The sequence below is a fragment of the Necator americanus genome, chromosome III (assembly GCF_031761385.1).
Source record: "Necator americanus strain Aroian chromosome III, whole genome shotgun sequence".
Lineage (NCBI taxonomy): Eukaryota > Metazoa > Nematoda > Chromadorea > Rhabditida > Ancylostomatidae > Necator > Necator americanus.
Genome location: NC_087373.1, coordinates 15,959,107 through 15,984,003, shown reverse-complemented (window position 1 = coordinate 15,984,003; position 24,897 = coordinate 15,959,107). Strand labels below are relative to the sequence as shown.

The window sequence follows — 24,897 nt, the reverse complement described above, 5'->3', positions numbered from 1 at the left end:
AACGAAGGAAATATTAGGTTGAGTCGAAAGTTCTCGGACAATATGGTAGTGATGACTTCTAGAGATCATCACTCAGCAAAGAGCTGACAAAAATGGACATGTTAGCTACCGTTTGATAGAGTATAAAAGGCTCTTCAAAGTGTAGGTTAACAATTACACTGAGCTACTTCCTTTCCTGCTACCATGCCACGTAATTTCAAGCGGTCATCACTCCATCTCCGCAACGTCATACTCTTTCTTCATCTATCTGGCCAGAAACCCGCGGATATCGATAGACGTCTGAAGGAAGTTTACAAGGAGCACGCCCCCGCTAGAAGTCTACAGTCTACAAGTGGCACCCGAAGCTCGCGTCGTGCGACTATTCCATTGAAGATGAAGACCGTTCGGGACGCCCGATGGAGTTGGATTTGGACTTGCTGCGGAGGCAGGTGGAAGCGGATCCGTATCAAACCACTCGCGAACTGACAGTCGCTCTTAGGGTGAGTCAAACCTCAGTTGCTCGCGGATTGAAGTCAATCGGCAAGGTGCGAAAACTAGGTCGATGGGTACCACATGCTGACGCAGTATGACATGGACTGCCCCGCTGATACGGCACTTTCTCTCCTCACGCTCAAGCGCACCCACACTTGGCTTGAGCACCTAGTCACCGGGGATGAGAAGTGGATTTCCTATTCTAACATTCAGCCGCGTGCCCAATGGGTTGACAAAGGTACGGATGCAGAAGACGTCCCTAAACCCAACGTACACGCCAAAAAGGTTGTGCTCTGCATCTGGTGGAGCGTGCACGGCGTCAAATACTGGGAGCTGCTCGATGAGGGATGTACAGTGACCGCAGACGTCTACGTTGAGCAACTGAAGAATTTGAAGTCAAATCTCGAAACTGCACGTCCGCAACAGCTCGAAGTCTACTTCCACCACGACAACGCTCGGCCGCACATTGCAAAAACGACCAAGGCGGAACTGACGAAATTCGGTTGGAACATTTTACCACACCCACCGTATTCCCCAGATCTAGCTCCCTCGGACTACCACCTTTTTTCCTGTCTTCAACGTCATCTGGATGGTCAAGACTTCCAAACCCGCGACGACATCAAAAAGGCCCTCGAGCAGTTCTTCAAGGAGCAGTCCCCAGCGTTCTGGAGCAAAGGCATCTACGATCTGCCTAAACGTTGGCAGAAGACCATCGATGCCAATGGGGCATACTTCAAATGATTTACAGTTATCGTTTGAAAATTGCAAAATAAATAAAAATATTGTCAATTTGTCCGAGAACTTTCGACTCAATCTAATACTTTGATTTTTTGAGTCTTCTTCAGAAAAAATTTGGGGGACCGATCCAAGCTCTTCTTCTCGGTAATGAAGGACATTACCGAAAACAGTGGTTTTAGAGCATTTTGGGCGAAGAACTCTATTTTCTGGAATTTAGGCGTTGAACTTAGCATGTGCGAGCTGTTTGACATGGCGGAAGTTACCCAGATATTGCAAAAAGTCCTCTACTCCAGCGCATTGCAAAAATCCCCAAGGACATTGTCGACCCGAAGATAACCAGGTCACTTGGTGGGAAGAGGCGATTCAAACGACCCACCAAGTTTCGCAGTCTATGAAACGGTGAACAATGTATAGATTCTGTGTGATCACTTGCTGCAGATCGAGAAGGTTGGACAGAGCAATGCACAAGACTTCGACGCAGGTGCGGGCACACGCAGCAATACCAGGCCGCTCATCAAATGAAGGAAGAAAAAAGAGGTTGATCGACCATGACACCACCTCTCATTAGTGAAGTGAGTCACGATTGTACCAAACCTCCACGTAGTGTTTTATCTATGAAGAACTGCGCATATATGATCGGGTCAAAACGACACGAACGAACGACACGAGTGTAGTTGCGGTGCATTTGCCTACGGGCACGAAACGGCACGGTGAAGGCAGTAGCTGGGACTGCGATAGGACCGTCGCAAACTGTAGTGATGGGTGATGCCAGCAAGAGTTTTACCAGGCTCCTAGCCGCTACGCTCCACCGAGGCGCCTCGAAAGAAGCCGTGTACGCAATTGCGCACGTGCTTCATGCCGTTTTAACCCTACTATATCAACGTCAGTCGCTAATCTGTCAAGGCCACAGAATATATCTCTGCCACAACAGAAGATCTCAGTTGTCTGTGAGGAAAGGCCCTAAACGCTGTAGTAGTGTCAAAACGACATGAAGAATAGTGCGGTCGCGCATCTGCGCTCGAAGCGGTGAGTGGAGATAACGGTTAGAATCGAGTTGGGAGCATCACGAATCGCAGCGACGAACGGTGCTAGCGAGGGGTCTGATTCCGTCTAAGCGATTATCTCCAAGCGCCGCTTCGAGCGTAACCGCTTTCGCAACGGCACAGTGCTTCATGCCGTTTTGACCCGACTATACGTTACGTCGCGTGAGGTCCGGAAGCTACATCCACCCCATCAAGTTGTCCACAGCAACTTCAAAAGTGCGCAGAAACGACCCCCTGTCTCATATGAGAACTAGTGTCTGCAGCACTTTTTGAAGAAGCAACGCATCACGTGCAATCCTCACCGCTGTAGGGTAACCATTTCCGCGATAACCTAGGCGAACCTCGTCTATCAAAGTGCGAAGGCCATGCCTCAACGCCAGAGTTCTTGGCACCACCACTCTCCTTTGGTTGGAAGGGCAATGCGGATCACATTCAAAGTGTGGATTTGTGGAATCAACACACGTTCCACGGCCAAGCACTACTGGCCTCATGTAACTCTCACCAACCGAATGATGATTTCTTGAAGGCAGCGACGTGTAACAACTTGCAGCAGGTGCGTTGCACCAACACGCAATTGCTACCGTAATAAATTTTATTGTTGTGCTTAGAGTTTGAGAGTTCTCTTGCGAAATATCATTTTACCCTTTATTCTGCGCAATTCCCACACATTTGGATGAGAGTTCCACTACGGTACTTCAAGTGGTGTTAGCACAAGTATAGTAAGAACGTTTACTTTATGTTATTATTTCAATTCGTTAACTCTTCCGAAATGGTGTCCTTCGAATAATAACGACGTTTGCAAAAGTAAACACGTCGCACTGTTTTTTATCATGTCGTAAGTGCCTGCGTGTTGTGTAGTTGCACACACCACATTCCACGCCATCCACTTTCGCCCAGGTCGCCTTTTATACGCTTGTTTATATTTTGACGCTCCAACTTACTTTTTTCTCATAGTAAATCTTAGTCTGCATGTCACTGACCTTATAAGGCTAATGGCCAAGAAGAACTCATTCATGCGTTTAAGGATAACAAACACACATACGTGGATGTAAGTTCCCACCTTTTGTTTCTGTTTGATTTGGCAAGCTCTATCATGCTTATTTCACAGTCATTAGAAAAATCAGACCATCTACTAGCACCACATACTTCATAATTTTCACCTCGAAATCTTTGTAGGGAGATTTTTTTGTACTCCAAACTTCTCGAAGAAACATTCTTCAAGATTTTTGAGAGGCGAATGTTAATAGTATTTCCTTGTCTTTATTTGAACTGTTGAGTTCTGTTTCACCTCTTCCATTACTATAAGTACTCTTTTTCTCAGAATTCCTTCTTAGAAAAGGTATTGGATAATAACCTTAGCTGGATTAGTTATCGCTCCTACAACATTCGCTTTTCATCGTATAACTGATGATTTTATTTTCCAAAACGAATGTAATGCCTATCCTGATCAGCGCACCACATAACGTACTACAGGAAGTTCTTTCAATAAATTTCCGGAAAATTTTGATGACATGGTGATATATGGACTATGAAATTAATGAAATAAGTAAGATTATGTTTTATGAATTGATGGAAATGTGGCGGTTTTGAGGACATATTTTTTCAATGAATTTTTTCAATTTTCATATTTATCATTTCGTGATGTTTTCTTCTTGCTTTCTGCGTTCCTGATTGGTCTTCAATCTAATTGATTAATGAAAGTGTATATTTGTCAAGTACTTTTTGCATTTAGGAACTTATTTCTACCCATTCTTTTTTCCATGTCATTATTTTGAGTTTGTGAGCAGCCCCCTCCCCACCAACTACATTTTTCCCGCCGTTTTTTAATGGGAATTTTCTCAGTTTTTTTTTTCGTGAATGCAATTCTCTATTTGCATTGAGTTGTCCGGTTCTTTTAGATGCAAAGCACGACAAGATTCTTTACCTGTTAGTAAAATTTTTTATTACATAAAACACATGACTTGCTAAAAAAACAGTATTAATATCTAAAAAAATGGATTACGAAGATAACTGTCTAAGGTCAGCTCGAACTAGCCTCTAACTCTGGCGAAACTTTGAACAATTCCAATTCTGTATAGGTTAGAGCACAACTCATGCAGTATCAGTCGCAAACTCCTGTTGGACATCTGCAGAGCCTCTGCATGTTTTCAACCAACCGCCTCGGACTTCTGAGAATAGCATACAGTAGACGTTCACCATGCACAGGTGTCCGCAAGGTGCATGCTTCCCCTCCTTTTTCTTAAATTGCAAATCGTTTCTAGAAAAACCCCATCCGCCTGTCCGCTGTTTGTTTCCGCAAAAGAAAATGGTGTCTGGAACGTGTTTACCTTCCCTCAGCTTACTAAATCTACAGGAGAAGAAAAGCTGAACAATTTTGCATTTCTTTTTCTTTTTACATAGCCGCCGTTCCATGGCTCATTTGTATTTCAATAATACCGCTGAACGCTCAATATAAAGTTTCCCGATTCAGCAGCTCTTTTACCTACAAGCGCTATCTACCAAGTACCAAATTCTCTTCATAAATCCTTCTTTTAGTATACTAAGGGAGAGTGGAATATTTATTAATTACTATTCGTTAGTAGAATAAAACTGATGGAGGGTTAGGAGTTTTCTGGATCATATGTTTCGAACTGCAATAGAAAAACTTCGTTTTTTGTTAACTGCTTCGCCTTCGCCTTTTAGTTGAAATGTTTTTGTCCCGAAAACTACAGTTTGCTTGAGACAATACATTACCCCAAAAACTCTCATTCAGTACCTTTGGTTTATGTAGAGATGAATTTACCTTCGTTCAAATTGTGAATTACAGGTACGCTTCACTCCTACAATTCCTCATTGCGCCATGGCTACTTTGATTGGGCTTGCTATCAGAGTAAAACTGGTTCGTTCGCTACATCCTAAGATCAAGGTGAGGGCACTTCTTTTGCACCTATCCGAAACTTTTCTGAGGAAGCCGGAATATTTTTTGAATCGGCGAAGGCGACCTTTACGACAACCCTGTTTTTTTCTTGCACTTTGCTGTCACATATTATCTATAATAGTTTTCGTCTATAAACGAAAATCAATATTAGTGCCCTTTCCAGTAAATTAGACTTGTGTATCTTTAACAGTCTTTCTTCATCTTTTTTTTAATCATAAATAAGGGAAAGAGATTTCATAGTTTTCCTTCTAATCGCGTCAGTTCTACATTTGGAGAATATTCAAACTTCAGCTTCAAACACCGTCGATGCCAATATAATGTAGACAGAATTTGAAAGTATTACTCGAAATTTGGGTTTTCCTCCTGTTTACCTCCAAGAGTTACCAATGAATGATATTTTAGCACAAAATGACGTGAAAGACTTTATCCTAAAGATAAAGATAACGTCCTATGTCAAATCATGTAAACTGTTGGCTACTATTTGAGCAGCCGTTAGCATGCATATTTACACTTTCTGAGGAAGGCATTCTACCAACTTGAGGCGAACGGAGAAGGAAATAGATGCCCGGAGGAGTCATAAAGGTGAAAAGCAACGCGCCCAGTGGCCTCGGCCCATGGAACATCCCATTTACCTTTTGCACACGAAGTTATTGCGCACCATTTCGGTGCCGCGGGCCCCGCCTCACACCACATTGTAGCTGAACGTCCGGCTAAAGCCGGCCTTCAGACTTTCTGTTGTGTTCTTCTCATTCGCAATCAGTGATCAATGGAAATTAATAGTGGTGGCATTTTCTACAAAAAAAAAAGCCTTATTCTTTCTTTTTTTGCAAAATTAGGCGAGAGATTTCATAGCTCTCCTTCTATCAGCGTCATTTCTAGATTTAAAAAATATTCAAACTTCATCTTCAAACTCTGCATTGGCACCAACATAATATAGACACAATTTGAAACCAATTCTCAAAGTATGGGATTTATTCCTGTTTTCCCCAACAGCAATGTTTAACATAAAATGACATGAACGACATCGTCGTACTGATAAAGATAACGTCCCACGTGAGATAATGTAGACTGTCGGCTACTATTTAAGCAGACGTTTGCATGGATGTTTCCACTTTTGAAGTGGGCTTGTTACCAAGATGAGGCAGACCTGCGAGGAAATAGATATGCGGAAGAGTCACGGAGGTCAAAAGCATCGGACACAGTAGCCACGGCTGTGGAACGGTTGCGACGTCCCATTTATTTTTTGCGACATGCACACAATTTTTTAAGCGATGTTACTGTGCTATGACGCACCAATCCAACGCCGGTGCACCCGTCGCACCCCATTTTGTAGTTATCTGGCGCAGGCGCACCAACCCGACGACGTGGAACCCGCTGCAGCCCATATTATGGCTATCTGGCGCCGGTGCACCAATCTGACTTTTTTCGGTTTCGGTTCAGTTCTTTTCGGTCTTTAGATGGGATAAAATTTGAAATTTCTTGACTTTTTGTCGTCGGATTCACATTCTATTCATTATGTTCCATTCTGTTCATCTGTACGGGAAATCTCGCCGAAATCGATCGATTTTTGCTCGGTTACCACCAAAAGGTGTGTGATCTCGAACCGCGAGTCTAATATCTCGGACCAACTTCTTCACCTTAAGGAAAATCACTGCTGTAGCCGTTCACTGCTCTCCATCAAATGCCGATGCGAACCGTTTCCGGACGCTTTCATATTTTTGATGGGAAGAAGATGGAATCATCTTTTTCCCATCAAATTTCCAAAAAATGGCTGGGCATTCGCCAACTGCGACCATATAGTAACCATCTGTTTACGAATACGCGTGCTGAGGCGCTGCCGAAGATTCCTCGTGAACTCATAAAAATCTCAATTCTTTAGTTGGTTTTGTCTTTTTCGTTGTTTACGTAAACAGGAAGTAGTTATCGATCGTATGCCCGCCGCGTTGACCTCGTTCCAGGCTGCCTTGCCACACACCTTGAGGCAGGCGTTGACCTCGTTCTTGCTGCCTCGTCAGGCCCTCAGGGTTGCGGTAATTGACCTGTGATAGAGCTCGAACCCTTCCGAGTTAACCTATGCGTATCATTCGCCTCGGATCTTCGGGAAGAGCTTGTCGTTCAACGCCAGCTAGCCATGACCAGGGTATCCGGTCCATTCGACTCACCTTGCGAGTGCGGGTACATGTTTTTTTGGGAGCTTTACACCAGTTCAATTTTGTTTATATGGAAAACGTCGACGAAGACGTTCGACCTTGTTTCTGTCGATATCGACACGTTTTCGTGAGAAATCCGGTCCCGTCAAATGTTCCGCCCACGTGCAGTGTATCGCTTATTCCACGTGTCTAGATCTATCTAGTGCCGCTTGATGATTTTCTTGGTGAATTTGCTTCAGTAGTTCGAGCAACAGTAAAACAAAAAGATGAGAAAAAGAAGTGTTCGTGTTCTATGTGTGGCAGCTTCATCACATCTAGCATTCGGTTCGGTAGTTTCAGGCGGTCCCCATGCGCATCAGTGGTTTACGGTACCGCCTAAGCTGGATTTGATGTTTTTGCATGAATGGGACGACCACAACTACACCGAACAACAGTTCACCATTGTGGGAAATAGCAGGGGGTGAAAAAGGTTCATCTTCACACTGTTTGTGGCTGCCTTGTCTCGAATCCACCACTAAAATCCACATCTTTCTTTTTAGGGTGGATGCGCAGTGCCAATAGGAATTTGAAGCTGTGGAGGAAGGTGAAGGGCGATCAACATAAACTCCTCCAGCTATTTCGTTTCTACATCGAAGAAGCAGTGGTTAGTTGTTGACGAATTCGATATCTTTTGCTTTAGCTATTAATTGCGCGTGAATTTAGTTGCTGCCGGCCGGAAATGAGATGGACGCCAACTACCCATCGTTGTCAACCAGTCAGAACTAGGTGCCGTTCATCTGTCGTTTCATGCTGGTCGCCATGAGATCGAGATCAAAGTAAGGGATGCGTTGCGATCATAATCAAGCACACACACAACACCTATACGTACATGCACGACCGGTGACATGTTAGGCAGACTTGGCCGACAGATCAGCATGGACGACGCAATATACTCGTCCGCCATATTCCTCCGGTTCTTCGAGGTGCTGAAGCGAAGTGCCGTGCCGATCACGACGTGAATGGGATTTGTGAAGGCGTTAGCGTCGTTCTATGAGTTCCTCAGAGTGAATATGGGCTCCGGTAAGCGAGCGAGCGAGCGATTTCAGTTCTATCTATGTGCAGTGGCTGTATAATGAAGCTGAAGTTCCCCGTTTAGATAAGGGCCAGGATAGATTGCAAGAGTTGAAGCAGGCCTCGCATCAGGCACGGCACATCCTAAGCAAGTTGAAGTCGGAAGACAAGAAGTTGCAGTCATATCGTGGAGTGTTGCCGTCGAGGAAGCCGCAAAAGGTTTGTCAGCGGCGTGTGTTGGTGTGTTTGGCTGGCGTATGTCTGTGCGGCAACGGTCAAGTTCCAGCCGGAGGAACCGTACTGTGTTGCTTGGGCGATCGTCATGCACACGCGAGTGATCGAGGAGATGAAACGTATCTACGTCGAGTACGAGCGGAGCTTGACGATCAGCAGTGGCAACTACAACTACTATACAGGGTAAGCGATCGCAAAGTATAAGTGTTGCGTGTGTACGTGCGTGTGTCGCATCGTTATCGTTTTTCAGCGCACTCATGTCCTACGTCGTGCACTGTAACACCGCAAGGAATGAGTACGTCTATAAGATGATGTACGGCTCCGTATTTTCGCCGGCAGATCGTGAGTCGAGCGACACACCACCACGCTTCAGAGTTTAGAAGGCCACGATACCGAGCCGAGATGGTGAAAGCGAGGAGTTCTGGGTGAGTATGCTGTTTTTTGGTTTTTGTTGTGATGTGTTGGCGTTTTGGCTATGATGCGGTGATACGAGTGATGGTGAGCGGTGGCGGTGATTTAGGTTGGAGTGTATCCGAAGGGAAAGAATGTGGACGCAGTACGCGAACAGACCACGTTCCACGGCAATTTCTTCGTGCTCGACCAAATGTTATTGGAGCTGGTCGCGTTATACGACGTGTTGCGCGTCGCGTAAGTCTTCACTATGCGTTACCGATGTGTTTGCGTTGTTTAGTCTGATTTCCTGCGTGCGTTCAGAGTGGCCGAGCGGAATGGTCTGCACAAGGATGAGGTGCAGCAGCCAACATCGAAGTTCTTTCTGAACTGGTTCGCGAAACCGTTCGGAAAGACGCACACCATAAAGGTGATGCAACGCTTCCTGAAGAACACTGGCTGCGGAGACCTGAACATCTCGTGCAACACGGTAAGCACAGACCAGCTAAAATAGCAAAGTTTGAGTGAGTAAGTGAGTGACTATCTCCATCTTCAGTCGCGGCACCGGACGGCAAAACTGCAATTCGAACGATACCTGAAGAGATCGTATGAAGAACTGCGCGGTGGAGTGGATCCTGCATGCGCAATTCTCTCAGGTATGTGGAGGAGGCTGTGTGATTCCGTTTCGATGTTGTGTTCATATTCGTATCCGATTGTAGGTCATAAAGCAACAACGCAGCTGCAGTAATACAACGACAGCTACGTGATGGCCTGTGCATACGCCTACCGCCGCCTCCGGCACTACGCGAACAGGGAGGCGAGGACGGAGAGCTAACGAATGGGGCTGATCGAGTCGAAAGTGCAAATTGCTAGGTGTGTCGCTTTTCCCCGTACCTGTAACCGTCCATTCGCAAATTATCCGCATCCAACCACCACGCCACAGACACACTGATCACTGATCCGTTGCAGGTTTCGAGCGAGGGCCGAACGTGAGGAGGAGGAGGTGGCAGTAGAAGGACCGCTGAGCCAGGAAGACGAGGGAGAATGCGGCGACCACGGTTCCTCTACCAGCAATAGTAGTGAAGCTGGCGGTGAAGCAGCTAGCAGTAGTGAGGATGAACGCCCCATTACACCACTGTCATCAGAGACGGCAAGCAGCGACTACGAACCACCAGTCGACATCGCCGCCCCGGCGATCGCAGCGGCCGAAGAGACCGAGAATAGGTAAGTACATACTTATTCGTGAGTAAGTATACGTGAAAAGAAACGATTATATTCGTAGATCCGTACCAATTTGTGGAGAGCTCTTCTTCGCTTTCATCACTGTCGAGCGAGTCGCCACCAAGCAGAAGGAGGACGCAAACAAGGTCACAACAGCCACAATTTAACGAACCGGAGGTTCCCGAGCCGCAAGTTCCCGAGCAGTCGCCCCCAGTACCACCTCTTGTGTCGGAGAGTGGCGATGACGATCGATACGACCTAGACGAGGAGGAGATGGAGCGCCGACAGAGATGTGCTGCGGATGTAGGAGACGAAGGGGAAGGAGAAAGTGACGACGAAAGTGTAACTACTCAGTCAGTAGGTGAGTTTTTGCTGTGCTGCCATAATGGAACTTGTAGAAATTCTGTTAGAATGTGAAGAAGGAACAACGACTGCTGTGGCGACAGCGGCGACGATCGCCACAACAACGACCACTACACCCACGACCACGACACCCACCACCGCGACACCCACTACCGCGACACCCACAACCACGACACTACAGTCACGACTGGCGTCAGACGTCAGACGAGGAATATCGAGGAAGGTCCCAGGAATGGAGAGCAACACTGTAGGTTCCGGTCTGTCGTGTCTTATCATATATTTCGTCATCTTCGTCTTCAGCGTATCCGTAGACTGAGGATCGCATGTTGTGATGCTGCGTTGCTTTGTCGTTCTCGCGCGTAAGTAATCCGTTCGCTATTCAAGTGTTGAGGAAACGGCGGCGACTGACGAAGTGACTCTGCATCTGCAGCGGCTGAACGACACCGAGTAAACGGGCGGGTTATCGACATTCGCCACAGAGTTCGAGCGGCGGGACTTCATGAGACGCAGGCAAGAACAGCCTGTTCAGGTGAGCCGACGTTGTAATGCTAGGCAGCCGTTGATGTTATGTTGAAGCTCTCCGTAAAGCTGCTACAGCTTAGCAGCCGAACTATACAACATATTATCTCGCATTGTTTAGGACTTCACGTGGCTTCAAATCAGAGAGATTCCCGGCATTGGTGGAAGGGGAGTTTTCGCCAAAGTCCAGATACCGAAGGACGCTGTTGTTTGTGACTACCGGTAAGTGTGGTGTGTGTCGGTAGGTATAGGTATGTGTTTGTGCATCTTCTACTCATCGCATTCGTGTTTAGCGGGCTCGTGTTGGAAGAGAAGGAGGCGAACGCCTTGATGGATCGTATGGGGAAGGAGGAACGCGAACATGTGGAAGCGTATTTGGTCCAATACACAGGTACCACTGCATGACGATAGCGGCGTTCGCTCCGTTTGCTTCTCTCCGCGTTTGCTGTGGCCGTAGTTTGCAGGATTTTTGCAGGTCGCGTGGCAGGGCATCATTTCCGTCATGTGATCTTTGGCCACCATCCAACCTACAAAGGTACGGTTGTGATCGGACGGCTGGTGAACCACACCCGTTTGCATCCGAACCTCACGCTTCGAGATCTGACGACGATGGTGGGCGGAAAGGTACAGTCGATGATCTACTTCAAGGCGATGCGAGACATTCGGGTACGTGGCGTGGCGTGGTAGTGCGCGTTTCCGCCTTCACACAATGACAGCACAATGCGCACATTTCAGGCCGGCGAACAACTGCTCTGGAACTACGGAAAAGAGTACAATGTAGGACGGTTGAGAGCGAGCTGTATCTGCAATGACTGCGATCCAGCACTAGTGCAAGGTGAGTACGAGGCGGCGGCAACAGTGCAGTCACAATGTTGTTGAACAATCGTCGTTCACTTTCAGAGTCATCCGCCGAGCTCCGACCAGCCATCGACAACGCCCGAGCAATCCCCGTAGTCGAGTCCCAACAGCCGAGCAGAGATGTCTCATTGTCGCAGCGGATGCCACCAGCGCCCGGCACAGTTGCTCGTCGTGCACCGCTTGGCGTCAGCGAATTGCTGCTGTCGGCCGCGCACAAGGCGAAAGCGACTGGGTTCGTCGTTGACGAAGTGGGAACGGACGCCTTTTCGGCATACGAACACAGTCGGCGAGTGGTATGTGGACCGTCGGATGTGAGTTTTGTAGCAGCACTCGAGTATGTGCGATACGCGTGTCGAATTGCGATTGTTTAGGAAGTTCGTTTCACTATCGATATTCCGCTCGAAGTTGCTGCCACGAACCTCAGTCGTGTGTTCGCAGCCGCACGCAAGGACGCATATCAGCGCTACAACTCAGCGATCGTCGTGCTGAAACGGACCGCTTCACAAACATCCCCATAGTTTTTAAAAAAAAAGAAGTAAAAAATATTTTTTTTTTTTTTGGGGGGGGTATACAAAAAAAGATTTTTTTAATAATAAGGAGGTGGGGGGGTTTCTCTTCCTCGGGGGGGGGTTTGGGGGGGAAAAAGCTTCCGGCCCAATTTATAGTGGGAGAACCACCCTGCCCCCACAGCAAACAAAAAATTTGGCCCTTTATAAAAGGGCCCAAGGTTTTTTATTGCTCAGAGTATTGTCGTGTTTGGCCCCAGGGCTTTTTAATTTTTTGCCTTTTCCCTTTTTTTTTTGTGTTTTTTTTTTCTTCTTTTTTTTTTTTTTTTTTTTTGGTTTCTTTTTTTTCGCTCTGCCTTTGTTTGTTTTTTATCGTGCTTTATTTAACGTGCTTTATGTAACATGCCTTGTTTGATAGTTCGCTGTACATTATGTCGTACGTCAATATCAATAAGACCAATAAAGTTTAATTACCCAAGTTTGAGGCTAAAACACGCATATTACGAAGAACTGAATCACCGTCATCTCACCGCTCGTGATCATCGTCCGACTGTCGTACTGGTCGGTGCTCCACTCGCCCCCAGTTCTGAGCAACGGTACGGCAGCTGTGTCGTGTACGTGGCTCTGGCGATCGCGTCTACGCTGTGGTGAGCTGTTCACGCCGCACTTCTTCTTTTTCTTCTTCGCATTCTGCACATTTGAGGAAGAGCAGAAAGAGTCTACAGCCGAGCCAGCAATAGACGAAGAGTTCGTGGCCGGCACAGTGTTGCGGTTTCCGGCGGAAAGCGATTGGCCACCTGAATTGGAGGCGGTGCTGCAGACGGGAGGAAAGTTGCAGGATTTGCTGGACGTGCTGCAGAAGTATAAGAGTCGCTAGTCCTTTTTTGTGTTTTGTTTTGTTGTATATGTACAAATTACATATTGTTATTTTGTCGGTACATATAATTAATATCAAAGAATTCTATATGTATATATATGTATGTTCTATATGTATATACTGTAATAATATAATAATATGGTGAGCATAGTATAGTAATATAGTATATTGAATCTAGTGAGTATAGCATAATAATAATAATAATAGTAATAATAATAGTAATAGTAATAATAATAATAATAATAATAATAATAATAATAATAATAATAATAATAATAATAATAATAATAATAATAATAATAATAATAATAATAATAATAATAATAATAATAATAATAATAATAATAATAATAATAATAATAATAATAATAATATAGTATATTGTTATGCATCTATAATATAGTGTATATAATATTCGTAGTGTATGTAATATAGTGTATATAATATGGTGTATATAATTTATTACATAATGATGTATATAACGATGTATGTATATAGTGTTTATTATTAAGATAAATTTTCTGTCACATATGAGTAACATTTAAATTTTTTCGCCTTCGAAATCAAACTCTCAACCTTCTACTTCACGGTCACGGTCTATGAGAACCAGACTGCTATCCGAAAAGGGGGAACGTTTGCACACACACAGTGGAAAACATAGGTGCCTTTCACCGAATATATATTGAGTGTGTGTGTGTGTGTGTGTGTGTGTGTGTGTGTGTGTGTTGTGTGTGTGTGTGTTGTGTGTGTGTGTGTGTGTAGTATGAGGCGCAGAACCCCAACGCTGCGCGTGAACCAAATTCCCGCCAGTTCGCCGTTCCAAAAAACCGGGGGCTGTGTATTCGCCGACTGCGATATATGCGACGAACATACCTATTCAGGAATACGCGTGAGGCTGAGGCACTCGAAGGCAGCTCGCCGTGGACTCATCAACAAATCTCAGTTTCAGTGACTTTGTTTCGCGTGTGTAGTTGTTCACGTTAACCGGAGGTGTATTTTGTTAGCGCCAAATTTGAAGTGCTTCCCCGATCTGACTCGATAAAATCTCTGGTCTGATGAGATTTTAAGAAACATATTGCAAAATACAGAGGAGAACTCCATTATTAGTTAAATAATGTCAAATAATATTTTATACGTAATCATTAATTTAAAACATATTTACACATTACCATAGTGTCCATAAACAGCAAGTCCGCTATTCTTCATTGCTCAATTCATTTAATTCGTGAAACAAAAGCTTACGACACCTGGGATTCCCAAGCCGTCTCCGATCCAAGTACTAACCAGGCCCAACGTTGCTTAACTTGCCAGATCGGACGGGATGGCGTGTTTTCAACGTGGTATGGCCGTAAGCGAAATTATCGCCGCAATTTCAGCGTGATGATGTTGGAGAAAGGGGTAATGGAGAGAGGAGCGGAAGGGGGGATAGAGGGGAGGGAGTGACGGGAAAGGAGAAATCCATGCTGTTTCAGTGGCAAACCGAACTATTGATGTTTTACTCCTCTAATAATGTTTATGTTATTCTTGTTCACAAATACAAGAATAACATCGCCCTTAAAGCCATCACTCCACGAATCTGAGGTGGTGCAGATTTTAGATGGAGTATTCGTATACGGGATAGTAGATTATGGTAAAGGGGAGGGAGGAGGGGGGGGGGGGGGGAAGGAGGTGATTCCGTCCATTTCTTCCTAATTGCCGTAAAAAACGGTCCGGAAGATACAGCTACACGCGTTCTGGCGCATTATTTTCCACAACGAGTTCGACTGGAGCGCGCCAGTCTTGTGCGGTGCCGAATCTTCCGGACAGTTTTTTTTTTAACGGTAACTAGGAAGAAATGGACGGAATCATTCTCCTCTCCATAATCTACTATCCCTTGTAAGAATATTCCACCTGATATCTGCACCACCTTAGATTCGTAGAGTGATGCCTTTAAGCACGTAAGAAGGGCGATTTCGCAATACGGCTTTTCACACCTTGACTTTTTACTATGGCCGCGATTTCGAACTGGCCCTACGCGGAGCCGCCTTTTTCGATCTCACCCGATGCAAATTGTGTTCTGATGAACACTAGTTTGAGAAACTTTACTCGTCTGACCGAATTGGGAGGGAACAAGGTGGCAGAATCCCGTTACACAGTGTTACGGTGTATCACATCTTACTCCTTGTTTCCGTGGGAACCGGCGGCGCCGGCCATCGTATTTCACCAACGGTTTAGGCGGTCACGATTTTACCTTCGGGCATCGGTTTTAATTACCCAAATTTGAGGTACTTTCTCGATCTGACCCGATGAAAATTGTGGTCTGATGAAATTTTGGAAAACTCTCCCTGAATTGGGAGGGAACAAGGTCAGAAGTTACACAGTGTTACGGTGTATCACATCTTGCCTTTTCCGCCGGCCACGATTTCACCAACGGTTTAGGTGGTCACGATTTTACGGTCGGTTTAATTACCCAAATTTGAAGTGCTTCCCCGATCTGACTCGATAAAATCTCTGGTCTGATGAGATTTTAAGAAACATATTGCAAAATACAGAGGAGAACTCCATTATTAGTTAAATAATGTCAAATAATATTTTATACGTAATCATTAATTTAAAACATATTTACACATTACCATAGTGTCCATAAACAGCAAGTCCGCTATTCTTCATTGCTCAATTCATTTAATTCGTGAAACAAAAGCTTACGACACCTGGGATTCCCAAGCCGTCTCCGATCCAAGTACTAACCAGGCCCAACGTTGCTTAACTTGCCAGATCGGACGGGATGGCGTGTTTTCAACGTGGTATGGCCGTAAGCGAAATTACTGCCGCGATTTCAGCGTGATAAAATTGGAGAAAGGCGTATTGCCGTTAGTTCGCGAAACAAAAGCTTACGACACCTGGGATTCCCAAGCCGTCTCCGATCCAAGTACTAACCAGGCCCAACGTTGCTTAACTTGCCAGATCGGACGGGATGGCGTGTTTTCAACGTGGTATGGCCGTAAGCGAAATTATCGCCGCAATTTCAGCGTGATGATGTTGGAGAAAGGGGTAATGGAGAGAGGAGCGGAAGGGGGGATAGAGGGGAGGGAGTGACGGGAAAGGAGAAATCCATGCTGTTTCAGTGGCAAACCGAACTATTGATGTTTTACTCCTCTAATAATGTTTATGTTATTCTTGTTCACAAATACAAGAATAACATCGCCCTTAAAGCCATCACTCCACGAATCTGAGGTGGTGCAGATTTTAGATGGAGTATTCGTATACGGGATAGTAGATTATGGTAAAGGGGAGGGAGGGAGGAGGGGGGGGTGGGGTGGGGAAGGAGGTGATTCCGTCCATTTCTTCCTAATTGCCGTAAAAAACGGTCCGGAAGATACAGCTACACGCGTTCTGGCGCATTATTTTCCACAACGAGTTCGACTGGAGCGCGCCAGTCTTGTGCGGTGCCGAATCTTCCGGACAGTTTTTTTTTTAACGGTAACTAGGAAGAAATGGACGGAATCATTCTCCTCTCCATAATCTACTATCCCTTGTAAGAATATTCCACCTGATATCTGCACCACCTTAGATTCGTAGAGTGATGCCTTTAAGCACGTAAGAAGGGCGATTTCGCAATACGGCTTTTCACACCTTGACTACTATGGCCGCGATTTCATCATCGGTTTAATTACCCAAGTTTGAGGTACTTTCTCGATCTGACCCGATGAAAATTGTGGTCTGATGAAATTTTGGAAAACTCTCCCTGAATTGGGAGGGAACAAGGTCAGAAGTTACACAGTGTTACGGTGTATCACATCTTGCCTTTTCCGCCGGCCACGATTTCACCAACGGTTTAGGTGGTCACGATTTTACGGTCGGTTTAATTACCCAAATTTGAGGTACTTTCTCGATCTGACCCGATGAAAATTGTGGTCTGATGAAATTTTGGAAAACTCTCGAATTGGGAGGGAACAAGGTCAGAAGTTACACAGTGTTACGGTGTATCACATCTTGCCTTTTCCGCCGGCCACGATTTCACCAACGGTTTAGGTGGTCACGATTTTACGGTCGGTTTAATTACCCAAATTTGAGGTACTTTCTCGATCTGACCCGATGAAAATTGTGGTCTGATGAAATTTTGGAAAACTCTCCCTGAATTGGGAGGGAACAAGGTCAGAAGTTACACAGTGTTACGGTGTATCACATCTTGCCTTTTCCGCCGGCCACGATTTCACCAACGGTTTAGGTGGTCACGATTTTACGGTCGGTTTAATTACCCAAATTTGAGGTACTTTCTCGATCTGACCCGATGAAAATTGTGGTCTGATGAAATTTTGGAAAACTCTCCCTGAATTGGGAGGGAACAAGGTCAGAAGTTACACAGTGTTACGGTGTATCACATCTTGCCTTTTCCGCCGGCCACGATTTCACCAACGGTTTAGGTGGTCACGATTTTACGGTCGGTTTAATTACCCAAATTTGAGGTACTTTCTCGATCTGACCCGATGAAAATTGTGGTCTGATGAAATTTTGGAAAACTCTCCCTGAATTGGGAGGGAACAAGGTCAGAAGTTACACAGTGTTACGGTGTATCACATCTTGCCTTTTCCGCCGGCCACGATTTCACCAACGGTTTAGGTGGTCACGATTTTACGGTCGGTTTAATTACCCAAATTTGAAGTGCTTCCCCGATCTGACTCGATAAAATCTCTGGTCTGATGAGATTTTAAGAAACATATTGCAAAATACAGAGGAGAACTCCATTATTAGTTAAATAATGTCAAATAATATTTTATACGTAATCATTAATTTAAAACATATTTACACATTACCATAGTGTCCATAAACAGCAAGTCCGCTATTCTTCATTGCTCAATTCATTTAATTCGTGAAACAAAAGCTTACGACACCTGGGATTCCCAAGCCGTCTCCGATCCAAGTACTAACCAGGCCCAACGTTGCTTAACTTGCCAGATCGGACGGGATGGCGTGTTTTCAACGTGGTATGGCCGTAAGCGAAATTACTGCCGCGATTTCAGCGTGATAAAATTGGAGAAAGGCGTATTGCCGTTAGTTCGCGAAACAAAAGCTTACGACACCTGGGATTCCCAAGCCGTCTCCGATCCAAGTACTAACCAGGCCCAACGTTGCTTAACTTGCCAGATCGGACGGGATGGCGTGTTTTCAACGTGGTATGGCCGTAAGCGAAATTATCGCCGCAATTTCAGCGTGATGATGTTGGAGAAAGGGGTAATGGAGAGAGGAGCGGAAGGGGGGGATAGAGGGGAGGGAGTGACGGGAAAGGAGAAATCCATGCTGTTTCAGTGGCAAACCGAACTATTGATGTTTTACTCCTCTAATAATGTTTATGTTATTCTTGTTCACAAATACAAGAATAACATCGCCCTTAAAGCCATCACTCCACGAATCTGAGGTGGTGCAGATTTTAGATGGAGTATTCGTATACGGGATAGTAGATTATGGTAAAGGGGAGGGAGGGGGGGGGGGGGGGGGGTGGGGAAGGAGGTGATTCCGTCCATTTCTTCCTAATTGCCGTAAAAAACGGTCCGGAAGATACAGCTACACGCGTTCTGGCGCATTATTTTCCACAACGAGTTCGACTGGAGCGCGCCAGTCTTGTGCGGTGCCGAATCTTCCGGACAGTTTTTTTTTTTAACGGTAACTAGGAAGAAATGGACGGAATCATTCTCCTCTCCATAATCTACTATCCCTTGTAAGAATATTCCACCTGATATCTGCACCACCTTAGATTCGTAGAGTGATGCCTTTAAGCACGTAAGAAGGGCGATTTCGCAATACGGCTTTTCACACCTTGACTACTATGGCCGCGATTTCATCATCGGTTTAATTACCCAAGTTTGAGGTACTTTCTCGATCTGACCCGATGAAAATTGTGGTCTGATGAAATTTTGGAAAACTCTCCCTGAATTGGGAGGGAACAAGGTCAGAAGTTACACAGTGTTACGGTGTATCACATCTTGCCTTTTCCGCCGGCCACGATTTCACCAACGGTTTAGGTGGTCACGATTTTACGGTCGGTTTAATTACCCAAATTTGAGGTACTTTCTCGATCTGACCCGATGAAAATTCAGAAATAAAAAATTACGGTGTATCACATCGCCTTTTCCGCCGGCCACGATTTCACCAACGGTTTAGGTGGTCACGATTTTACGGTCGGTTTAATTACCCAAATTGAGGTACTTTCCGATCGACCCGATGAAAATTGTGGTCTGATGAAATTTTGGAAAACTCTCCCTGAATTGGGAGGGAACAAGGTCAGAAGTTACACAGTGTTACGGTGTATCACATCTTGCCTTTTCCGCCGGCCACGATTTCACCAACGGTTTAGGTGGTCACGATTTTACGGTCGGTTTAATTACCCAAATTTGAGGTACTTTCTCGATCTGACCCGATGAAAATTGTGGTCTGATGAAATTTTGGAAAACTCTCCCTGAATTGGGAGGGAACAAGGTCAGAAGTTACACAGTGTTACGGTGTATCACATCTTGCCTTTTCCGCCGGCCACGATTTCACCAACGGTTTAGGGGTCACGATTTTACGGTCGGTTTAATTACAAATTTGAGGTACTTTCTCGATCTGACCCGATGAAAATTGTGGTCTGAGAAATTTGGAAAACTCTCCCTGAATTGGGAGGGAAAAAGAAGTTAAATTACGGTGTATCACATCTTGCCTTTTCCGCCGGCCACGATTCCCCAACGGTTTAGGTGGTCACGATTTTACGGTCGGTTTAATTACCCAAATTTGAGGTACTTTCTCGATCTGACCCGATGAAAATTGTGGTCTGATGAAATTTTGGAAAACTCTCCCTGAATTGGGAGGGAACAAGGTCAGAAGTTACACAGTGTTACGGTGTATCACATCTTGCCTTTTCCGCCGGCCACGATTTCACCAACGGTTTAGGTGGTCACGATTTTACGGTCGGTTTAATTACCCAAATTTGAAGTGCTTCCCCGATCTGACTCGATAAAATCTCTGGTCTGATGAGATTTTAAGAAACATATTGCAAAATACAGAGGAGAACTCCATTATTAGTTAAATAATGTCAAATAATATTTTATACGTAATCATTAATTTAAAACATATTTACACATTACCATAGTGTCCATAAACAGCAAGTCCGCTATTCTTCATTGCTCAATTCATTTAATTCGTGAAACAAAAGCTTACGACACCTGGGATTCCCAAGCCGTCTCCGATCCAAGTACTAACCAGGCCCAACGTTGCTTAACTTGCCAGATCGGACGGGATGGCGTGTTTTCAACGTGGTATGGCCGTAAGCGAAATTACTGCCGCGATTTCAGCGTGATAAAATTGGAGAAAGGCGTATTGCCGTTAGTTCGCGAAACAAAAGCTTACGACACCTGGGATTCCCAAGCCGTCTCCGATCCAAGTACTAACCAGGCCCAACGTTGCTTAACTTGCCAGATCGGACGGGATGGCGTGTTTTCAACGTGGTATGGCCGTAAGCGAAATTATCGCCGCAATTTCAGCGTGATGATGTTGGAGAAAGGGGTAATGGAGAGAGGAGCGGAAGGGGGGATAGAGGGGAGGGAGTGACGGGAAAGGAGAAATCCATGCTGTTTCAGTGGCAAACCGAACTATTGATGTTTTACTCCTCTAATAATGTTTATGTTATTCTTGTTCACAAATACAAGAATAACATCGCCCTTAAAGCCATCACTCCACGAATCTGAGGTGGTGCAGATTTTAGATGGAGTATTCGTATACGGGATAGTAGATTATGGTAAAGGGGAGGGAGGGGGGGGGGGGGGGGGGGGGGTGGGGAAGGAGGTGATTCCGTCCATTTCTTCCTAATTGCCGTAAAAAACGGTCCGGAAGATACAGCTACACGCGTTCTGGCGCATTATTTTCCACAACGAGTTCGACTGGAGCGCGCCAGTCTTGTGCGGTGCCGAATCTTCCGGACAGTTTTTTTTTTTAACGGTAACTAGGAAGAAATGGACGGAATCATTCTCCTCTCCATAATCTACTATCCCTTGTAAGAATATTCCACCTGATATCTGCACCACCTTAGATTCGTAGAGTGATGCCTTTAAGCACGTAAGAAGGGCGATTTCGCAATACGGCTTTTCACACCTTGACTACTATGGCCGCGATTTCATCATCGGTTTAATTACCCAAGTTTGAGGTACTTTCTCGATCTGACCCGATGAAAATTGTGGTCTGATGAAATTTTGGAAAACTCTCCCTGAATTGGGAGGGAACAAGGTCAGAAGTTACACAGTGTTACGGTGTATCACATCTTGCCTTTTCCGCCGGCCACGATTTCACCAACGGTTTAGGTGGTCACGATTTTACGGTCGGTTTAATTACCCAAATTTGAGGTACTTTCTCGATCTGACCCGATGAAAATTGTGGTCTGATGAAATTTTGGAAAACTCTCCCTGAATTGGGAGGGAACAAGGTCAGAAGTTACACAGTGTTACGGTGTATCACATCTTGCCTTTTCCGCCGGCCACGATTTCACCAACGGTTTAGGTGGTCACGATTTTACGGTCGGTTTAATTACCCAAATTTGAGGTACTTTCTCGATCTGACCCGATGAAAATTGTGGTCTGATGAAATTTTGGAAAACTCTCCCTGAATTGGGAGGGAACAAGGTCAGAAGTTACACAGTGTTACGGTGTATCACATCTTGCCTTTTCCGCCGGCCACGATTTCACCAACGGTTTAGGTGGTCACGATTTTACGGTCGGTTTAATTACCCAAATTTGAGGGTACTTTCTCGATCTGACCCGATGAAAATTGTGGTCTGATGAAATTTTGGAAAACTCTCCCTGAATTGGGAGGGAACAAGGTCAGAAGTTACACAGTGTTACGGTGTATCACATCTTGCCTTTTCCGCCGGCCACGATTTCACCAACGGTTTAGGTGGTCACGATTTTACGGTCGGTTTAATTACCCAAATTTGAGGTACTTTCTCGATCTGACCCGATGAAAATTGTGGTCTGATGAAATTTTGGAAAACTCTCCCTGAATTGGGAGGGAACAAGGTCAGAAGTTACACAGTGTTACGGTGTATCACATCTTGCCTTTTCCGCCGGCCACGATTTCACCAACGGTTTAGGTGGTCACGATTTTACGGTCGGTTTAATTACCCAAATTTGAAGTGCTTCCCCGATCTGACTCGATAAAATCTCTGGTCTGATGAGATTTTAAGAAACATATTGCAAAATACAGAGGAGAACTCCATTATTAGTTAAATAATGTCAAATAATATTTTATACGTAATCATTAATTTAAAACATATTTACACATTACCATAGTGTCCATAAACAGCAAGTCCGCTATTCTTCATTGCTCAATTCATTTAATTCGTGAAACAAAAGCTTACGACACCTGGGATTCCCAAGCCGTCTCCGATCCAAGTACTAACCAGGCCCAACGTTGCTTAACTTGCCAGATCGGACGGGATGGCGTGTTTTCAACGTGGTATGGCCGTAAGCGAAATTACTGCCGCGATTTCAGCGTGATAAAATTGGAGAAAGGCGTATTGCCGTTAGTTCGCGAAACAAAAGCTTACGACACCTGGGATTCCCAAGCCGTCTCCGATCCAAGTACTAACCAGGCCCAACGTTGCTTAACTTGCCAGATCGGACGGGATGGCGTGTTTTCAACGTGGTATGGCCGTAAGCGAAATTATCGCCGCAATTTCAGCGTGATGATGTTGGAGAAAGGGGTAATGGAGAGAGGAGCGGAAGGGGGGATAGAGGGGAGGGAGTGACGGGAAAGGAGAAATCCATGCTGTTTCAGTGGCAAACCGAACTATTGATGTTTTACTCCTCTAATAATGTTTATGTTATTCTTGTTCACAAATACAAGAATAACATCGCCCTTAAAGCCATCACTCCACGAATCTGAGGTGGTGCAGATTTTAGATGGAGTATTCGTATACGGGATAGTAGATTATGGTAAAGGGGAGGGAGGGGGGGGGGGGGGTGGGGTGGGGAAGGAGGTGATTCCGTCCATTTCTTCCTAATTGCCGTAAAAAACGGTCCGGAAGATACAGCTACACGCGTTCTGGCGCATTATTTTCCACAACGAGTTCGACTGGAGCGCGCCAGTCTTGTGCGGTGCCGAATCTTCCGGACAGTTTTTTTTTTTAACGGTAACTAGGAAGAAATGGACGGAATCATTCTCCTCTCCATAATCTACTATCCCTTGTAAGAATATTCCACCTGATATCTGCACCACCTTAGATTCGTAGAGTGATGCCTTTAAGCACGTAAGAAGGGCGATTTCGCAATACGGCTTTTCACACCTTGACTACTATGGCCGCGATTTCATCATCGGTTTAATTACCCAAGTTTGAGGTACTTTCTCGATCTGACCCGATGAAAATTGTGGTCTGATGAAATTTTGGAAAACTCTCCCTGAATTGGGAGGGAACAAGGTCAGAAGTTACACAGTGTTACGGTGTATCACATCTTGCCTTTTCCGCCGGCCACGATTTCACCAACGGTTTAGGTGGTCACGATTTTACGGTCGGTTTAATTACCCAAATTTGAGGTACTTTCTCGATCTGACCCGATGAAAATTGTGGTCTGATGAAATTTTGGAAAACTCTCCCTGAATTGGGAGGGAACAAGGTCAGAAGTTACACAGTGTTACGGTGTATCACATCTTGCCTTTTCCGCCGGCCACGATTTCACCAACGGTTTAGGTGGTCACGATTTTACGGTCGGTTTAATTACCCAAATTTGAGGTACTTTCTCGATCTGACCCGATGAAAATTGTGGTCTGATGAAATTTTGGAAAACTCTCCCTGAATTGGGAGGGAACAAGGTCAGAAGTTACACAGTGTTACGGTGTATCACATCTTGCCTTTTCCGCCGGCCACGATTTCACCAACGGTTTAGGTGGTCACGATTTTACGGTCGGTTTAATTACCCAAATTTGAGGTACTTTCTCGATCTGACCCGATGAAAATTGTGGTCTGATGAAATTTTGGAAAACTCTCCCTGAATTGGGAGGGAACAAGGTCAGAAGTTACACAGTGTTACGGTGTATCACATCTTGCCTTTTCCGCCGGCCACGATTTCACCAACGGTTTAGGTGGTCACGATTTTACGGTCGGTTTAATTACCCAAATTTGAGGTACTTTCTCGATCTGACCCGATGAAAATTGTGGTCTGATGAAATTTTGGAAAACTCTCCCTGAATTGGGAGGGAACAAGGTCAGAAGTTACACAGTGTTACGGTGTATCACATCTTGCCTTTTCCGCCGGCCACGATTTCACCAACGGTTTAGGTGGTCACGATTTTACGGTCGGTTTAATTACCCAAATTTGAAGTGCTTCCCCGATCTGACTCGATAAAATCTCTGGTCTGATGAGATTTTAAGAAACATATTGCAAAATACAGAGGAGAACTCCATTATTAGTTAAATAATGTCAAATAATATTTTATACGTAATCATTAATTTAAAACATATTTACACATTACCATAGTGTCCATAAACAGCAAGTCCGCTATTCTTCATTGCTCAATTCATTTAATTCGTGAAACAAAAGCTTACGACACCTGGGATTCCCAA

The 24,897-nt window shown here is 45.0% G+C and overlaps 6 protein-coding genes across 9 annotated transcripts; all 6 read left to right on the top strand.

Annotated features, from left to right (window-relative positions):
• Nucleotides 1–552: 552 nt before the first annotated feature.
• RB195_009735 (uncharacterized protein) lies at nucleotides 553–1,212 on the top strand (the record flags this gene model as incomplete). Its single annotated transcript, XM_064190424.1, has 1 exon — nucleotides 553–1,212. The coding sequence occupies one exon, from the start codon at nucleotides 553–555 to the stop codon at nucleotides 1,210–1,212; it is 660 nt and encodes a 219-aa protein (XP_064048007.1).
• Nucleotides 1,213–1,967: 755 nt separating this feature from the next.
• On the top strand, nucleotides 1,968–7,709 carry RB195_009734 (uncharacterized protein; the record flags this gene model as incomplete). Its single annotated transcript, XM_064190423.1, has 5 exons — nucleotides 1,968–2,091; nucleotides 2,588–2,805; nucleotides 3,241–3,300; nucleotides 5,059–5,157; nucleotides 7,659–7,709. The coding sequence occupies 5 exons, from the start codon at nucleotides 1,968–1,970 to the stop codon at nucleotides 7,707–7,709; spliced, it is 552 nt and encodes a 183-aa protein (XP_064048006.1).
• Nucleotides 7,710–7,718: 9 nt separating this feature from the next.
• RB195_009733 (uncharacterized protein) lies at nucleotides 7,719–8,084 on the top strand (the record flags this gene model as incomplete). The annotated part of the gene is made up of 3 exons (XM_064190422.1): nucleotides 7,719–7,788; nucleotides 7,859–7,962; nucleotides 8,022–8,084. 3 exons carry the CDS (start codon nucleotides 7,719–7,721, stop codon nucleotides 8,082–8,084), a joined length of 237 nt encoding a protein of 78 aa, XP_064048005.1.
• Nucleotides 8,085–8,317: 233 nt separating this feature from the next.
• Nucleotides 8,318–9,741, top strand: RB195_009732 (uncharacterized protein; the record flags this gene model as incomplete). Of its 2 annotated transcripts, XM_064190421.1 has the most annotated exons (9): nucleotides 8,369–8,378; nucleotides 8,455–8,588; nucleotides 8,656–8,786; nucleotides 8,854–8,945; nucleotides 9,006–9,028; nucleotides 9,124–9,251; nucleotides 9,318–9,483; nucleotides 9,550–9,649; nucleotides 9,713–9,741. In XM_064190421.1, the coding sequence occupies 9 exons, from the start codon at nucleotides 8,369–8,371 to the stop codon at nucleotides 9,739–9,741; spliced, it is 813 nt and encodes a 270-aa protein (XP_064048004.1). The 2 variants fall into 2 exon arrangements, with proteins under 2 accessions (XP_064048003.1, XP_064048004.1); XM_064190420.1 differs by lacking the exon at nucleotides 9,006–9,028 and having other exon boundaries at nucleotides 8,318–8,378; nucleotides 8,854–8,977.
• Nucleotides 9,742–9,831: 90 nt separating this feature from the next.
• Nucleotides 9,832–10,993, top strand: RB195_009731 (uncharacterized protein; the record flags this gene model as incomplete). 2 transcript variants are annotated; one of them, XM_064190419.1, is made up of 6 exons in its annotated part: nucleotides 9,832–9,866; nucleotides 9,963–10,217; nucleotides 10,276–10,360; nucleotides 10,449–10,567; nucleotides 10,634–10,824; nucleotides 10,962–10,993. In XM_064190419.1, 6 exons carry the CDS (start codon nucleotides 9,832–9,834, stop codon nucleotides 10,991–10,993), a joined length of 717 nt encoding a protein of 238 aa, XP_064048001.1. The 2 variants fall into 2 exon arrangements, with proteins under 2 accessions (XP_064048001.1, XP_064048002.1); XM_064190418.1 differs by lacking the exon at nucleotides 10,962–10,993 and adding an exon at nucleotides 10,878–10,940 and having other exon boundaries at nucleotides 10,419–10,575.
• Nucleotides 10,994–11,076: 83 nt separating this feature from the next.
• On the top strand, nucleotides 11,077–13,337 carry RB195_009730 (uncharacterized protein; the record flags this gene model as incomplete). 2 transcript variants are annotated; one of them, XM_064190417.1, is made up of 8 exons in its annotated part: nucleotides 11,077–11,106; nucleotides 11,218–11,318; nucleotides 11,390–11,487; nucleotides 11,572–11,762; nucleotides 11,832–11,931; nucleotides 11,997–12,265; nucleotides 12,326–12,436; nucleotides 13,164–13,337. In XM_064190417.1, the coding sequence occupies 8 exons, from the start codon at nucleotides 11,077–11,079 to the stop codon at nucleotides 13,335–13,337; spliced, it is 1,074 nt and encodes a 357-aa protein (XP_064047999.1). The 2 variants fall into 2 exon arrangements, with proteins under 2 accessions (XP_064047999.1, XP_064048000.1); XM_064190416.1 differs by lacking the exon at nucleotides 13,164–13,337 and having other exon boundaries at nucleotides 12,326–12,472.
• Between the last annotated feature and the right edge of the window lie 11,560 nt (nucleotides 13,338–24,897).